At 39.2% G+C, this 18,542-nt stretch overlaps 1 protein-coding gene across 3 annotated transcripts in view; it reads right to left on the reverse strand.

The window, feature by feature from the left end:
- The window catches only part of NELL1 (neural EGFL like 1), a 294,286-nt gene that overhangs the window by 10,953 nt on the left and 264,791 nt on the right, over positions 1–18,542 (reverse strand). The window contains exons 16-17 of one of the 3 annotated variants that reach the window (XM_075163306.1): positions 9,469–9,543; positions 173–366 (exon numbers count right to left, since the gene is read on the reverse strand). In XM_075163306.1, the coding sequence (XP_075019407.1) occupies positions 173–366; positions 9,469–9,543 (269 nt within the window). Of the gene's footprint in view, positions 1–172; positions 367–9,468; positions 9,610–18,542 lie in introns of all 3 variants that reach the window. The other 2 variants (XM_075163305.1, XM_075163307.1) reach the window with 2 other exon arrangements.

Raw genomic sequence — 18,542 nt, forward strand, 5'->3', positions numbered from 1 at the left:
GAAGAATTTCCCCATCACAGCCTCCGTGCCCACAGAAGAGCTTACCTTTTGCCTCAGTGCCTTGGGCTTAGGCTAGTATTTTTGCCAACACCAATGGCAGTGCAATATTGGGTTTCTGACATGAGCCCAGAGAATTAAAGGACTCCTGAAACCCAGACCAGCTGGATCTCACCTTGCAGGAACAAACGGAGCATCTGTCCTCCCTCAGGGTCCACACCTGCCCGTTCCGCTTGAAGCCGCCTTCATGGGGACAGTCTCCAGTGCAAGATGGTCCAGACGGACAAAGGCAATCGAACCCTCCTGCCAGGTTCACACAGGCTGAATCGTTCCAACAGGTGTGGGTCTTTAAGGCACACTCATCGATATCTGCAAAACAGCAGATTTATAATGCTTTGGACATTTTTTTCACAAGACAAATTTTATTTCTGTATTAAGTAGTCATTGCTCATCTGCCTTGCTGGGGGAAGAGGGAGCCTTCTTTCTGATATCTTCCATACTGACTTGCTAGACATTAAACACTGATTTTTTTAGGTTATTCTTCAATCTTTTTTTGGATTCCACCAAGAATTCTTAAACTATCTCCAGCAGGCTTAATTTTAAATACTGAGACTGACATACCTAATGGAACTGTACATCAGTGATGAACTTGAACCTTCAGATAAGGGTGTATAGTGACTTCCCAGTGACTGGAAACCAGCAAACAATCATAATGACTTTCTGTCAATTAGACCACTCTGTTCTGGATTTTACACCAAAATAGAAGTGCGCTATTCTTCATAAGTTCCCATACTAAAAGCAGTCAATGGCATCCTTTTCCCATTGCTGGAAGGTGTAAGTGAATTGGGGGGGGGGGGGGGGGGGGGGGGGGGGGAAAGGAAAAAAAAAGAAAAGGAAATAAAGAAAGAAATCGGAGGCATCTTATACAGGAAAAAAGTCTTAGAATAAAGCTATGCAGGAAAAGTATGATTTGGCAATGACATAAAGAAATAAGTAACAAAAGAAAATCATTATACACTAGAGAAAAGTGAAGTACAGTACCCCATTAAAATTGCTTTTGGAGGGTAAAATATAATTATGCAATATGAATTTATCTAGGGACTCTTTTTCTTACAGCGAAAGCCATGAGGTTTTTAAGCACATTGTGAAAAACAGGTATTTCTTTCAGAAAATAACTTTGGACTGTTCTTAAACAATATATTGACAGATTGTCCAGACAAAATACCAGTAAACTGGTGGGTCCCTCTTGTTGCAACATGAACAATGAAAACTGTAAGCAACAGCGGGAGGAAGGATGGAGAAGAAAATCCTTTAGATGTGTGTGATGGTTTCTATCACGAAAATTCCTGAACGCTATTATATTAATTCAGAAATTACAAGGAAGAATCCTCACACTTACCATTGAAAATTACCTAATTGCTAGTGTGAAATTTATACCTGTTCAATATTACTCACGAGTACTTTTAATTCCTTTCTAAAACAACAAATTTAAAAATTCAATAGAATTTACAAAGAAAATTACCTAAAGTCTAATTTAGGTGGGATGTGATGGCTAGTTGCCCTACTTTTTGGATGACTGCCATGGGTTCACAAGTCATCTCCTCAGAAAATCAGAATTTTAAAAGATGTTAAAAATTCTCTCAATCTGCTGAAGGAAACTCTCTGTAACAATCAAATCACTAAATTCCCTCTGACCTGGTTAGTAAAATTCCTGATTTCAATTCATTAATAGTCCAGGAACAAGTGGAAATGCGGTAGTGCCCTTGGATCTGATCAAATGCAAAATCAGCCTGCACAACTGAGGCAGGGGCCTGGGCCGCCAGAAAACGGCTGCTCCTCTTTCTGCTCGTAGACCCGAAGGGACGCTGGAGGCAATCACACTGCAGAAGGGCTTCACTCCCGCGCTAACCTGTGGGCCAGTCCTTTGTCAGAGATGCTATCAATAACAACTGATAGCACGATTCAATTGCTCGTCGCTCAGATTTCCCTAAAAATTGTGTATTTTGCCGCCCTGACAATCTTAATTGCCAAAAAATAACATTATTGCTCTAATGCATAGCTTAGCACTACTGAGTACTCGCAAGGTCCACTATTAGTGGTGTAAAAGGCGTTTCACTAAGAGAAATTAATACTTGTATTTCGTTGTTTAACAAGTGCCAGAGTATCACAGGAGGTAAAAACCACAAAGAGTGACATGAAGAGAGCTATGAATGAACTGGTATGAAATTAATTATACCCAAACAGCTACTGTAAGACTTAAAATATTCTTAAAAATATGCTATGTTCCTTTCAATAGACTTTGACTTGTATTTTATGTTGAAGACAAAGGTATAAATGAAACATTCACTTTGTCTTTGGTGATTTCGCCAAGCATGGTCAATATTCTCTTCCCGACCATATGAAGGGCTCCTTGAATAGCATATATATAGGATGTAGCAGGATCACAGTGCAGATTAGAAGGGTAGCTTTCACAGTTCAAAACTAAAAGGATTTCACAGATTAATATAAAGCCATATTGCCTACAGAGTTCCATGTAATTGCTTTACTTATGACACAGAAATCTAATTCTGTTTCCATGTAATTTAACAGATTTATGGAAAGCCAGATGTTAGCAATTATAGAAACTAACATTATTCATATTCTCAGTAGTACAGACCTGTTCACGCTGCACAAAGCCAACTTAATCTGTTATACACATCCAAAAGGAAAGAACATCCTATTTACGGACTGCTACTGCTGTTCTCCATTTAGCACACATAAAAAGGATGCTCCCATTAAGAGTAGTCCAAACTGGTAAGTGGGACATTCTTGACAAAGAAACCAATCAAGCAAAGCTGAGTAACATAGCGTGAACATAAATTCCTAATTGCTCCTCAGTTTGCTCACTTTTTTTCGTTCTTTATGCAAATGATGGTTTCTTATTATGTTATGGCATTTATTATTTAAAAGTTTTGGTCATTAATCAAATATAAAAGGCTTGGACACTGCACTCATTTCCAGCTGAACTTTTAATAGAGCTAATTTTCGGAGAACATCCTTTTGGCAGTTTTTTCTTGTTGCTGATTGCATTTCTAAAAGTCAGAACAAACAGCCAATGTTCCCAGTAACTTGAGGAAAAGAAGTTACAAGCGTAACGTGGTTTTGTCCCTTTCACTCTTTCAGCCTCAAACCAGACTGGAGGGTAGGAGGTGGGAAAGGAAAAAATCCCAGACAAATGCTCCCATATTGTTAGCTCAAGAAAATATTTCAGTTTAATGGAGATCAAATGGACTCGCTTATATTGACATGAGATCAGCATGTAGATAGCTATGCAAAACACAGAAGAAAGTACTCATATTTAGTGTGAAATTTCTCCTAACAACAGGAATCAATGTGTCTACGTAGGTGTTGAAAAATTAGCCTAGTTTAAAATTCTGAACATGTCCAAAACAATCTTCTAATGAATACGAAAACTGTATGATAAGACTCTTGCATATAGACTATTTTTATATTATTCAAATCCTTGCTCAGCTCAAATTCCCCACACTCCCCTCAGGTTTCGTTTGCTTTTCCACAACTGTTCTCAGAAGACGTGGACCCAAAACTGGAGCATTTAATGATGGGAAAGGTAAAACTGTACACAAACCTTATTTCCCATTATAACAACACTAGGTAGGAGGAAGATGAAACATTCATTTATAAATCAAGCAACTTTTAAGAACAATGGACAAGTACATATGTGAAACAGCAAGGAGACTCCATAGTCTTTCCCTATATTTGACACAAGAACAAGATGTCTGTCTTGACTTTTGGGAGGATTAGTTCTTTCACGCATCCTGTCAATCTGTAAAAACAATCTCATTTTCACGCCTCAAACAGGCCTTTGCAATCTTATTCATTACATTGAGATGATCCCTGGCATAAGTTACTAATTAACCCAAGTAAAAGTGGCAGAGCTTTACTTCCCCATTCCACGCGGTTCCTTTTCCAGGAAAAGAGGGGATATAGTGGAAATGACCAGCATCAGAAACTTGCTTGTAATGCTAGCCTTATGATATTTTCTATCAACAACATATAGCCAACAGCAAAGTGACTGTTGCCAAGACACGCCACCTCAAACTTTGCACAGGACTATCATAAAACTGATCAAGATCTTTACTCTTCAAACACTCCCAATCTGTGCTTCCTTAAACAAATGTACGGCAACAAGCACCTGATCACATGTGTTTTAGCCTCAGTGCAACCAGTCACGTTCTGTGGATGGGAAAAGAAAGAAAACAAACCACCCAAGACGCGCTCATTTCCCAATATACTCTGAAAGTACATAAAGATAGCTTGGTAACGTGGGCAGCGAAGAAAGCAGAATCAAAATGGAATAGAATAATCCCCTGAGATGCAATTTCCTTTTCCATCCTTTTTGGCTGTAACGAGAAGTAATTTGCCTCAGATATTATGAGAGGTCCCATGGCCACTGTATTTGAATGGGGTAGAAGACAAGCATGACTGTACATATCAACACAAGTTCATTAACTTGGTTTCACTGAAATTTTAAACCAATCCCTAGCTACTTCATTTCTTAGTTTTCCAGGCTATTCAGGTTTCAATAGTATGACTTTTCTATAGTACCTTAATAAATGTGTGCAAGCAAGTCATGCAGCGTGGTGCTCTGTAATATCATGATAAGCTGCTGCAGAAGAAAGAACCCTACTAATGTGCTAATTTTAACTGTTACGGTACATTAAACCATTACAGTATAATGTTAACGTGAAAAATGTATGCTGGGCTCCCAAACCAATGTATGTACAAGTTAACTAAACACTGTTTTGACGTATCATTTTTCACGGGCCACTTGTCACTTAATGTATTTGCCTTCTTTCCAAATCAAAGTGATTTGGACTCGTCCTTGAGAAAAAAAAATCACTAAACATTCATTTTTAGTTAGAAAATATTTTATGATAGTACTTTTATTCTATAGAGACATAATGGTCTATTAAAGAACACCGCATAGTAAATTAGAGTCTGAATATAGGATTTATTAATGCTTTCTAGAAATATAGAACTGACTAAACACAATTACCTTGAAGACATGCGACACAACTGTCTCTCAGAAAACAAGAATCAGAATTTACTAAATGGAAAGCAAGCAATATAATTTTTGTTTTGCAGGATAAAATCCACAGACGCAGACTCTGATATCATGAGCTTTAAGAAATTGTACGAGCAGAACAGAAGAAAGTCGTAAAACAGGAGGTTCTAGAGTTGGCCTTGGATACTCTGTACCACTTCTCTAACGATAGATAGAAAAGCAATTCTCAGGCATATGGGAAGGTTTTCAAAGGATGGGTCTAGTTTTTTGTTCGACACAGAAAGGAGGCAAAATAAACAACGAACAAACCTCCTTTTCTCTTACTTTCTCATCTAGCTAACAGACAACACTGCAGCATACTATGGAATACATGAAAGCTTCAGGAACTGATTTTAAACCCATTCAGACTTGATCCTCAAGCATTGCTGCACCCAACTTTTGTGGGAGCCTAACACGTGGAGTTTTCTCTCACAAGCTGCCGACTCTACCTTTTTCCAGCTTTCATTTCCCCACAGCTACTCTAACCCTGCAGTGAGGTCTAGCTACGCGAGCTTTCAGGATGAAATACATGGTGAATCCTGTGGCTTTTTAGTAGGAGGAAGATCCGTGTCAAGCTTCCCTACAAAATTTGCACTGATTCTTAAAGAAAATAAAAAAATAACCAACAACTGACAGGGACTGATGCCTTGGTTGTTCTTCCTTCTGTGCTTGCAAGTCACAATGTAGATACTCAGAAACACAAAACATCATGAAAAAAATGGAAATCAGGAATTCTGCATGCCAGGGTCTGAACAGCTCTCTACAGACTGGAAGCATCTCACCTAAAGAGAGATGGAGATTAAAAAGTGTAATTCAATTTGCTTTTATCTTTCTGCTGTAAATAGGAGCAAGCTTTGTGCGACATTATTAACTTCCCAGAACACAGCATTTCTTTGCCAGTTTTTCCCTTCTTTTGGTTCTGATAATCTTAAAGGTTATCACTGAAAATTCAGTGGTGAGGGTTTGTTCAATGATTACCTTATGAGGTGGCAGCATTTGGCAACAGGTACTTAGTGCAGGGAAAAAACAATGTATGCCAGTTGCTTCAATATGGTATCAGTAGATAGTTGTTAATACTGGGATATGTATCATATGACAACTCACAGTTCTCTAGAAAGTATTTTTGTTTGTTTACTTAAGGTAGCAAAGCTCCTATTAAAAAAGAAAAAAATCCAACGTAGCAACTACAGCCTACATGTTTTAATTGCCAGGCAAACTTTGGTAGCAACCTAGTATAGCAATTGTCTTTTGTCTGCAAGCAGTATTCTTAATAACATATTGTGAAAGGCCAGTGCCTCGCAAAAACGCTACTGCTGGAAATTAAATGACATTCTCTTAATTTGAGCCTGCTCACCATCACCCTGTGAAGTTGACATCTTTTATAAAAGCATGTCCATGGAAATATATTCCCTTTTCAAAGCTGCCTTCGGTTGATATTTTGAGCAATAAAAGAATTTTTCCAAGCTTGAAGTGGCCTGGTGAAGTCATACATCCTTATTACCCAAGCTCTGGTGCAATATTATGACCTTCCCCGCCACATCCATTGATTTACACATTTGTCCCTTGCCAGGTGACAAACTCCACTGTTTTCTCATAGTCGATGAGAACAAAGCTTTTAGAAGCACTGAGGTATCACAACACTTCCCAAATAGATGTTATTTTTTTAAATGTTCTGCTAGCACTGCAGAGACACTGCAAGCAATGACTCGGCTCCAAGATCACCTACATATAAAGGGAGGGAAAGGGGGTTAACCAATAGATAGACAAATGCACCCAGCAAAAGCAACCGGCTGCCTGGGCTTTGGGCAATCTGTCAGCGCCCAGTGCTCCCTCCCACTACCTTATGATTTTCATATGTTGTTGTTATTATTATTATTTTGTGGGGGAGGGTTTAATCTTTTTTTACTTATGTTCCTAGCCTATTTATTGTTCTCCAAGTTTTGTCCTTCAGGGATGAAGAAGAAACGTTTCAAAACATGCTGAAGGGCAGTGGCCCAAATCCACCTCAGGTACACATTAGGATTTCAGTATACAGTCTGTAAAATATGCCAGGACAAAATGCTGTTGCTAAGCAGATGAACTCCCTTTTAGCTGACATAGAGCGAATGACTCTGGCCCTGACTCTAAATACTCCACTATGCAAATAAGCTCTGTAACGTGATGAACATCAGTGTTCAAGAAACCGAGTTTTAGCTTGAATGGGTAGTGTTATCTATCTGTCATTTTAACCAACTCTTAGTTGCACTTTAAAATAAACATCGTGGTTTGAAATTTCTTTGTCAATATGGGTTAGCAGAATCTTTCAATTAATTTTTAATTGGTTAACCAGTATAATGAAATAAAATAAACTGGTTTATTCTCTTCCTCACTGGTACCCTGCAGCAGATGGTTCGGAAAAACTATTTAGTTAAAATAACCCCGCTACTTTCACATTCTGTTTACAACCTGCGTACGGCAAGAGGAGCACCTCACCTCACCTCACGAACTTCCCGCATGCTGCGCAGGTCAAAACGAGAGCGGTTTGTTTTCAGGAAAACTCATCCCTTCAATCTCCACAGAATACAGAACATTTTGGGCTCTTTTTTGCTGTGAGGTAGCCAAGCGCCCTTCCTTTTGACAGCGATGCAATGCAAGCAATACTGACCTTATCAGCAACTGAGCCTAGCTCCGGGCTGTTCAAAACCGCAGTCTTGCCTACGCACCGGTCTTCTCCTGAGAGCGGCCTGAGCCTTAGACTTCTTCGTCCCAAAACATCTAAAAGGTCAGGCTGACAAGGGGTGGGGTTCTCCATGCAAGCACTACATCAGGAATGCTACAAATGCCCCCTACCCTCATTGCCTCAGGGCTTTTTGAAGGTTATGTCATGTTGCTTGGACTTCTCACAAAGCAAGTATTTTTAACGTTGCGCTCTCTGCCATTCCTTTTACAGTATTTAAATAAACCAGAGGAGAACTCTTAACATTTGGGAATCTGTTTAGAAATATATGACTTTCATGTGGTGTTTTATTTATTAAGTCACAAAATGCTGTAAAATTTGCCATTTTTTTTTACACAGCCACCCCAATGAAGTTCACTGCTGTGATTTTATTGAGCTCCCCCCGTCAGCTTAGGACAATGTGTAAAAAGCTAATATAGCTGGACAATCTACAAAATATTGGTTTTGAAAATAATTATTGTTCCTCTGCATTTTTAAATCACAATGCTATCTTATCCCAAAGACTTCTAAAAGCCAAAATTTGTAAAAGATGGGAATGTTTGTTACAAGTAAATTTACATGTTTTTATTACAAAATTTTATTTTAACTTTTACTTTAATTGCATACGTTAAATCTTAGAAAGAGCCCTTTGCACCTATGGACATGATAAATGAAATTTACAGTGTTAAAAAAAAAAAAGTCTTTCACAGAAGAAGCAGAAAAGCTTTTATAGAAAATCCATAGAACTGAGTAGAGATGAAGTAACCGAAATTCCAAAGAAAGGACATAGAACTATGAGAAGCTGATATGTATCTCTATAGAAGTCAAATTGGGATCCTTTCTAAGTAGTTTTAAACTCATCTGATAAAATAGCGTATAAAAATTATGTGTAAGGCTTCTGAGAATAAGTAAAAAGGTGGAAAAATCATCAGGCAGAGATAAGCCACAATTACCACCTTCACTACAATTTTATTACCGCTTACTTGCTGTAGTGGCACACAAAGTCTTACGGCCGGGCAAGGGCACCCAGATTGCAAGAACCAGCAGTAATTGTGCACGCACTAATTGTGTGTCGCCACATCCTCATGGAGCCTCATCCTTTGTCCTCCCATAGAAACAACTGACAAACTCTTCTGCACCCTTTAAAAATTCCTCTCCGGTCGTGCTCTCAGGGCTTTATTCTGCAAATATGGTGCATACAGTGATTGACGCTATTTGCATAATTCTAAAAGTAAAATGGTGAAGATGCCAAAACAAGCAAAACAAACAAATCAAAGCAACACAGACATACCCCAAATGTGTTCTCATATCGCTCTGCTGAAATCTGAAAATGGAAAACAACTCTTCTCCTTTTGTGGCCTATTATGCTCCCCAGAAAGCCTACTTTCACTTCAGGTTTTACAGCAACTTATGATGATAAATGGCAAAGCGCAGTAAGTCACGCTTTGGATCTCTGACTGCCTCCCTCCTGTAATCACCATTCCAAAACGTGACGCGTCTCAAACTAGCACCCACGCTGCGTGGCTGGGGATGCTGACAAACACAGCCACGCTCGCTTGCATTCTCATTTTAGCCTTCAACACAGTAACTGCTCAGGACAGTGTCTCAATAGTCACTTTATAACACCATGCAGAAGGAGGAAAAAAAAAGCGCTATGCTGATCATTGCTTACCAACACAGGACTCCCCGGAAAGAGAATAGCTTCCATTGTCATGGAAACCGCTTCTGCACTCACAGTGGTACCACCCTGGGAGGTTAACACAGCGTGAATGGTTGTGACACTCAATGATCCCCTCTGCACACTCATCAATATCTGCCTCAGAGAAAAACACAAGCCAGCCAGGAAATTAATTTCCTTTGACACCAATGCTTTAGGTTTGTTGTTTTTTTTTTTTGTTTTTTTTTTTTTTTTTTTTATGTTGTTGGTGTTTGGGTTTTGGGTTTTGTTTGTTTGTTTGTTTTTTGTTTTTTTAAATCTTCCTTTAATAGATGGATCAAGTTTTATTACGGTTCCAAACAACAGACACTTAAAACATGAGTCACATAACAACAATAAAAAATAATAATAATACATCATGGAATTTGATACATAAGACATTTGTTTACACCACGATTTGTTTAAAATGCCAAGCAAACATGCAGACTTTTTTGTTCTTTGTTTTTTTTTTTTTTTTAACTCCAAAGTTACATTTGTCTGTGCATATAAAGCATTGCAGAGCATTTCTCCACTGAAAAGGCAGCTTCAGCAATATTCCTGCTTTACAAACTGCATGTCCCAGGACACCTTGGAAAGAAAAAGCATTTTCTTCAGGATTTGTGTCTCTAGTGTTCAGCTGTGATATTGGCAGCTATTACCACTTAAGGTGCTCGGAGTGCTTTGCAAACAATAGTTAATCTCTTTTGTTTATACGATCAAAATGAACACCTACTAGATGTATGACACTGTGTGACAAACAGAAAAAGCAGTCCACGTTTCAGCTGCAATAAAACATTTAGCTGGAAAAGAGTGAGGCAAATGACAGCAAGCCTGTAGCAATGGGAACATACAGCGAGATGAATACCCTGCTAAGTTTCAGTAAATGTGCTGGTTTTATAAAGGGGTTTTTTAAATTTCTGTAACATGGTTAATAGAGACCTCATAATTGCTAGTACCCTTGGTTAATCACGGCTGGCACCTGGCTGCTTCTCCCCTTTGAGCATTTTTCAGCACATTTTGTAGGGTTGTAATTAAAATTAGCAAATTAATTATATGTTAACCTTGCAGTAATTTAAGAAGCTATCATATTTTCATTCCTCTGTTTAGCTCAAGCTTTTTTTTTTTTTTTTAAATCTTGGACAGTTTTCAGCTGGGTACCTTATCAATTAGAATGAATCTCAAATTATTCACAAATATTAGCCATTTTCACCCACTGAGATTTTTTTCTTGGCACATTTAAAATATGCATAAAATTGTGTACACCAAGCACACAAATCTGGGGAAAATATGTTCTGAAACTGCATGTAGTTCTGCAAGCATCGAAGTACAAATGTCTCATGAACCTGACACAAGACTGAGTTAAGGTTATTAAGTAACCACAGAGCGTAGCTTTTATCTCCATTTACAAAGTACATACACCACTATGGTTCCATGGACTGCAGTGGAGTCATGTTGATGTATGTTGAAATTGATGTGAATGAAGCATCCTTCAATACAATTCCATTTTCTTACATCTTACAAGCAATACCATAGAAAAGTTTGATTTTTCCTCATTTAAGTAACAATATGTACTGTTGTTGAAATACGGCTGAAAAACCTAAACAAATGCCTTTTCCCAGTTTTGTGTGCACCCTGACTCAAGAATGAAGCAAGTTATCTACATAGCAGGGTTATAACCACTACTTATTTCTAGCTTTATTTGGCTTCCATCTAACAATAAAGTTAATTGTTTTATGCTTTAAAATCTGTCACTGCTGCCATCTTTTCTGTACTTTTTATTTTGTAGAAGCTAATTTTAGTGTTAAAACACTGCACAAATCTAGCTGTCCATCAACGATGAGTGCTGCTTGCAAACTCAGACACTTTCAATTCATTACAGCAAATGGAATTTATAACCATGATCTTTTCACATGTCATGGCTGATGGAACAAGTTTAATCCTATTTGGGAAGTGAATGACTTTGCTACTGCAGGTCAACTGCAAATGAATCCTTCTTCTTGCTTTCTTCTCTTTCCCAGTGTTGAATCAGAGAATGTTCCTGTTTGAAGATTGCTTCCTCGGGTCAGTCCTGTACCGGACCTCTATCCATTCAATTTTACATTTTTAATTTACAAAATCAATAGTTTTCCTGAAGTTCATTTCTAAACTTGAGCCCTTTTGAAAGCGTATTTGATTTAGGCTCATGGTGTAGGATACTAATTGACCGGTAGATTACTTTTCAGAAAGCCTGGCTGCCAGGATACCAAAACTAAGCAGCAGTTTACTTAATGGAAGAAGAGGAGCATCAGTGTATGAGTCTCTCTAGATTATGTCAGAAAAGTAAAATAATAAATAGAACTATTTCAAGACCAGATGACTTTATTGTGGCAGTACCATACCTGTCTGCAGCTTTTGTCCACTGATGTTTAGGGAGACACAAACCAATTTCTTAAATCAGCAGACCTGGGAAAACGGGACTCGCTTTCCTTCGTATAGGTTCTTCCTTTACTTCCTTGATCTCCTTAAACCAGTGGACTTACACCAGCACTGCCCTACCCATGCCAGGGGCAGAGGGCAAGGGAAAAGGAGATGGTGCGGGGGCTGCTTTGGGAAAATCTGCCACGAAAGACACAGATTGATGCAGAAGCAACTAGTAAAAAAATCTTTCAAGCTCTGCTCCCTACCGCTACCTCTCCTCTCCCGGCTTCCAGCTTACGGGAGGTGCTCTGCTCCGCTCCTCTCCAGGTTAAACTCAGCACTCCTCCTTGCTGCTCAGCCCAGCCTTCTCCTGCATGCGTGTGTGCTGGAGATGGGCTGGGCTGATGGTGCAGGGAGGGGAACGGGGAAGCAACCCTTCCCCTGCTTCTGCAGCAAGTTAGTATTCCTCTGGCGACACGTCATTAGCAGCGCCATGTCATACAATATGCATGAAGAGCGGTATAAACAGGGAAAACCATTAGCGGCTTCTCCATTTGTCTAATACGTTGCAGTTTCTTACTCCCATGCTTAAAATGATGTACGTAAAGAGCAAAAGGGGGGAAAATATTATGATTAGGTCTGTAAGCTTCTCCTGTGGTCTTGTGCATTATTTGTAGCAGATGTATAAACATCTCTCTGCAGGTATAGGAAAATATTATGGATTTGTTTTAGAAATTCAGAATGATTTAAGATGCTCGTAGTACCAAGAGACAACTGCAAATAACAGCTTTATAAAATGGTGTATCATATCCCGTGACATTACTTAGCTCACCTAATAGATCATTTTCACCTGGACATACTATGGCTTTTGAAAACACCTCTTTGAGGACTTTTTCTGCATAGGAAGATGTTGCTATACACAATGGCCAGTTCAGGGAATGAGAATCAATCCCCCTTTCTTCATCTTTGCTTTTCCATCTGTAGATCCTAGCACTATATTTGCATACTTGCCTCAGGATGAATATCTTTCTATCAAAGTCTGGTTTTGGGTTTTGCTATAGAATTTGAGATATATATATGCACTGTTTGTGTGTGTGCCTGTGTGTGTGTGTGTTTTGGGGGTGCAGATGCTCAGCAGAATATGCTAGATAAACTTTCTTCATAAAGTTACGTTAAGCTGAAATGAAAGTGTATACTTCTGACCTGAGAGTGAGAACAGTACAAAAATTATAATCATTCTTCAAAGGAGCACAGAAAAACCTGTTCAGAAATTCTGTAATGACACAGGCCAGAGAAAACAACGGGTGGCCATTTTCTGGCTGTGTTCCCACGCTTTAGTCTTGCCTGCCCTCAGTGCCCCTGGCAGCAGAGCGAGCCCACGGCTCCCGGGGCTCCAGGCTCTGCCCTCTCGCAGCGTCGCAGCACCCCGCCATGGGCGGAGGAGCCCGAGTCTTTACACGCACATCTTCGCCTTGTCATCCCACACGGCTAAGCCACGCTCACAAAAGTCAGTGAAAACCCATTCACCAACTCGGAAATTTGTACGGGCATTAATAGCTAGATAGAGTGCTTGTGAGAAAGGGCAAATTCAGTATTTCCCTGGGAACTGAAAATTTCCCATAACCTTAATTTGCTTCTGTAGTCTTCGGCTAAATATCTGCACTACCTTTGCATTAAGTGTAATATTTTTCATTTCTAGCTGTAATTCAACATATGACATCGCTGCTCTTACCCCCGTGGAACTATTTTTGCAGTTTTTTCATTCAAGCTTTCTTACAGCGTCCATGTAAAAGGAAATCCCGTACAGACCATTCCATTGCCTGCCTTTACCCCACTCAGTTATTTAACTGTCATTAGTACAGAATTGTTAATGGATCCGGCAACACTCCACTATAACAGCTTTGCAAAAGCTCAAAAATGGCACATTTTTGTATTGTAGAATAAAGGCACCGGTTGGTTTTGAATAAGCTCTTGCAGGATGTTAATCTTGTCCTTTAAGGACAGGTCTGTAATTTTTACTTTTATCATCCCAGCTTCTCACGTTATTCATAAAGGTATTTATGCAGACAAGATAAATAGGATAATTTACCTCAAAATAAAACTCAATGGCTTCAAAACCCAGTGAAAAAGTAAAATTAAAATAATTCAATCTTTTCTAATGCCTCATCACATTTAAGTCACTGTGTGATAATACTGAAAGGAAAACTGTTCAGTGTCATGTAATAGCTAGCAATCTACAGTTTCAATGAGACAGAAGAGGTTTTTTATAAAAGTGTCTGTTCATCAAACTCTTACTGTGCTCTTTTTCATGCAAAAAATATAAGATCCTTATCTTTAGCTCTCTGTTGATCAGGAGACCTAAAAGCAGGAAAAGCATGTACTAACAAGAAAGGATCACACATGGTCTCAGGCTTCCTGAATTAAAATCGTACCCAGAGTATTACAGCTTTGTTTTCCACCTTAGAGTATTTTTCTTCAACATAAAAACACCAGAAAAATGCACCCAGCCAACCGAGGCATAAGTTCTACATAAAATACAGCCTCTTCTCATCTCTTACTCTCGCATGAGCCTCACCTCCACGAGACAGAGATAGCAAGAAAGGGATGTCACTGACAGCACTATGCAAACAGCTTCCCGCTGTAAAGGAGTCATTTGACTACTTCAAATAAACCCTGAAAGCAAAGACAACTACTTTGGATGAGCAGAGATGAAAAATTCTCTCTCTAAAAAAAAAAAAAAAAAATCTCCCACCTGCCTACCTTTATGCCAAATTTAGTTGATGTAAGCAAATAATAATTCTACTGTTTTACAGAAACTTATATAGAGGCTGAATTTTATCTTTTATTATTAACTCTTATATTGGCTATGCTATTAAATCTCTACATTAGCTTTGACAGTTCGCTACAGTTATCAAGAAGGGCCTGCATTTATTTTTAAACATGTGCAATACAAAGCAGAAATACATCGACAACAGCCACCCTTAAAGTCTGCTAGATTTTCCCCGTGCAAAGTAGAAGAGGCTACAACACTCCGACCTTGTGGCAGGTTTACAACCCAGCGTGCCTGGAATACCGACGGTACAGCAATGGTACAACAATTTAGCTATGAAGCAAATGGTAACTTAGAAGAACACAGATAACTCTATAATTTAGAGATATTTGAATAATGACTCATGGCTGTCACTCAATCTCATGGGGCCACTTCATTCTTAAGGCTACAGAGATACTAAAAATCAGGAAGGACAGGAAAGGCGTCTGTCTGAGCCCTACCTGTTGACATTTTTAATCACCAGTTTCTTCTCTCAAAGCTTTAAGTGCCTCAGGCAATACAGATTCCCCCTCTCTCTGACTGAAGCCAGTAGCAGGCTTTGGAATAGTTGCTCAGGAAATTTTTCCTTGACATTTAGCCTCTTTTTTTAATTACTTTCGTTTTAACTCATTAGGAGATTTTGGGCAAACAATCAGCACCAAATAACGTACTTCTCTCTCCTCGGCATTCATGGCTGTTTTCACAGACTGATTTTAATTGCATTATATTTATATTGGCCTTTGCAGTTCCTTCTCAGGCAGGAATAGTTTTGCCTGAATAAATGGTACAGGCTTTGGTCCATTTTTCTATTTTAAGGACACACCAGTAAACCATAAAACTTTAAATTTGTTGAGACAGGGAATACAACTCAAATTCATGAATAATCAAACCCACGCAACAGTTTAATGGTACTAAATGGCTTTCAGGGGTGAAAGGTGTGCCCACCACTCATCATAATTAAAGAACAGCTGTAATATGCTTTATTGTGTAATTCTGGATTGGTGTTATCAAGAGTTTTAATCATCTGAAACTCATGTGCAAATTTAGAATGATGAGTTTAACAATAATAAATGGAATTAAATTGGTATCAGAATAATAACACTGACTAGTTGTACCAGCAATTTTTAAGATTAATTCTTTTATTATATAACATCTAATTTACTGAAATTCATTTTTAATACACACTCCGAGATGATGTCTTTATCAGTTCAGTGCACGTCTGTCTCACACCCTCATATTCGTCTATTTGTATGCTAAATATGTAGCACGCTTGGAGTATGCAATCTAAAGGTCCTGGATGGTCCAAATAAATGTCACCTCACAACAGTGGAGCTGGAACAAAAGGGTTTTATTCTCATATTTAAAGATTGCTGGGTGATGTAGGAAATAAGAATTGCAGCCAGACCGCTCAGTGGAAAGCATGGCAGGAATATACTAGGCAGGGTGAAGAACTATTTCATATTTAGTATTGCACTTGAGTTTCCATTACAAACAGGATTTTAATTATCACTCTACAAGGCAGAAACACACTGACTTCACAATTAGTAGGTTAAGTTTCAAACTGAGGCAGAGACCTTCTGTCAAATTTGAGGCCTATGGTCAACATGTCTTTCAAATTACATCGTCCTGAAAACAGCAGGGCTATTAGCCCAACGTTTATTGCATTTGGCCTCTTCCCATGTCTTGTAAGGATACTGCCATCATGCTTGATGTAGCTGGCTTGGAGGGAGGTATGGGGAACACATAGTTCAAAAGACCCTGCTTGCAAACTCCAACCATTGCCGGACTGATGCCTCACAACTTCAGGACAAAAGTTTAGCTCGCTGCCTACTAGCGCCTTGCACCTGCAGTCCTCCAGGAATGCTCCTCTCATACTCTCATGACATCATGCCAGAGCACTTTGTCAGGACCCTGAATTTATTCTTTTTCTACCTGCTTAGGTAGAAATAGTGTGTGATCTCCATGCTAAGGTTACCCATGTAACTCAATCTGGTAGCATTTCTGTACAGAAACTCAACTTCAGACCACTAGTATAGTGGTATTTATTTGTTTATAACATTTTCTACAGTAGAATAGAGAGATATCATGTGCAATTTACAGGTGAGATAACTAAGGCAGAGAGGTACAGTGAATTGTCCAGAGTCAGCCAAACCAATGTGTGAGAAGCTCCTCAATTTTGTAATTCCAGCCCACTGCCCTGTCATTTAGGTCACCGTTTCTCTATTCCCTATAAAGATGTTCTCAAATAACCAGATAGAGGCAAGGCCAACCTCCACTCCCCTCATAACTCATGAACATGGGCTTTATTTTTGAAGAATGTTCAGTATCGTCATCCCTGATTACCAATTCAATTAAATTGTGATACTGGAGTTGTATCTGCATATATTATAAATGAGCAGCTATTCAGAATATTAGATACACATACTAGAATAAAATGAGAGAACAAGATCTACAGGAGAGGTCTATTGTGTCAATAGACTGTAATCAATGAAGCCCTCAGCATACTTTACACAGCTAGGATTATGTAGATTTTAAAAAAGAAGTTTAAATCCATCCTTAACAGCACAGTATTTTTACGCACAAAGCTGCTTGAAGCCAGTTCAAAGCGTAACTGCTGTAAATTCAGATTCATTTAATTTACAATGACTGGTAAGATTACACTAAAAACATTACAGATTGCAGAATTACATTTCAGAAAATCTGCGTGGCAAAATACATTAAATACCTGATAAAAAGATTGATATATCGACCAGAATAAAAAAAATATTTTTGACAATTGATTTTGGCATGCTGCAATTAAAGAGTTTCACATTTTTTGCCAAGATCACAAAATTTGAGAAGAATTACCTAATGGGGATATACGTGGACACCAAGTTGAACACGAACCAGCAAGGTGACCCTGCTGCAAAGGCGGCGAATGGTATCTTCAGCTGCATTAGACAACGTATTGCCAGCAGGTCGAGGGAAGTGACCCTTCCCCTCTACTCGGCGCTAGTGAGGTCACACCTGGAGTGCCGGTTTTGGCCTCCCCAGTACAAGAGAGACATGGTCATACTGGAGAGAGTTCAATGGAGGGCCACAAAGATGATTAAGGGTCTAGAGCATGCCACATATGAGGAAAGGCTGAGAGAGCTGGGACTGTTTAGCCTGGAGAAGAGAAGGCTCAACGTGGATATTACCAATGGCATATAAATACCCAAAGGGAGGTGCAAAGAGGACGGGGCCAGGCTGTTTTCAGCGGTGCCCAGTGACAGGGCCGGAGGCAATGGATACAAACTGAAACACAGGAGGTTCCCTCTGAACATCAGGAAACACTTTTTTACCGTAAGAGTGACGGAGCACAAGTTGCCCAGAGAAGTTGTGGAGCCTCCATCCTTGGAGACAGCTTTAAAAGCTGTCTGGACATGGTTCTGGGCAACTGGCGCTAGATGGCTTTGCCTGAGAGCGGGGTTGGACAAGACGATGTCCAGAGATCCCTTCCAACCTCAACCATTCCCTCATTCTGTGATTCTGTCTCAGAAGGAATGCTCACTCCAAAGAAAACTGCTGAAGTAAACTGGATGCAGGCTGCAAATTGGTTCATCAGAGCTACAAAAGAGGAACGTAATCTCTTATAAAACAGGACACTGACAAACAGCATTCTCTACTCAACGTACCAGTTATCTGCGATCCAGTGCACTGCACAAAAAGAACCACTCAAATGACACTGGCTTTATGTGCAAAAGCTTCATTGATGAGCCTTAGCGTTATTATCCAATGCTAGCAGACTACTTCATGCGCAGTCTTTAGGTACAATGCATAACCAATATATCACTCTATCTAGCACTTGAAATGCTAAAGTTCA

This window comes from Calonectris borealis, chromosome 14 (genome assembly GCF_964195595.1).
Source record: "Calonectris borealis chromosome 14, bCalBor7.hap1.2, whole genome shotgun sequence".
Lineage (NCBI taxonomy): Eukaryota > Metazoa > Chordata > Aves > Procellariiformes > Procellariidae > Calonectris > Calonectris borealis.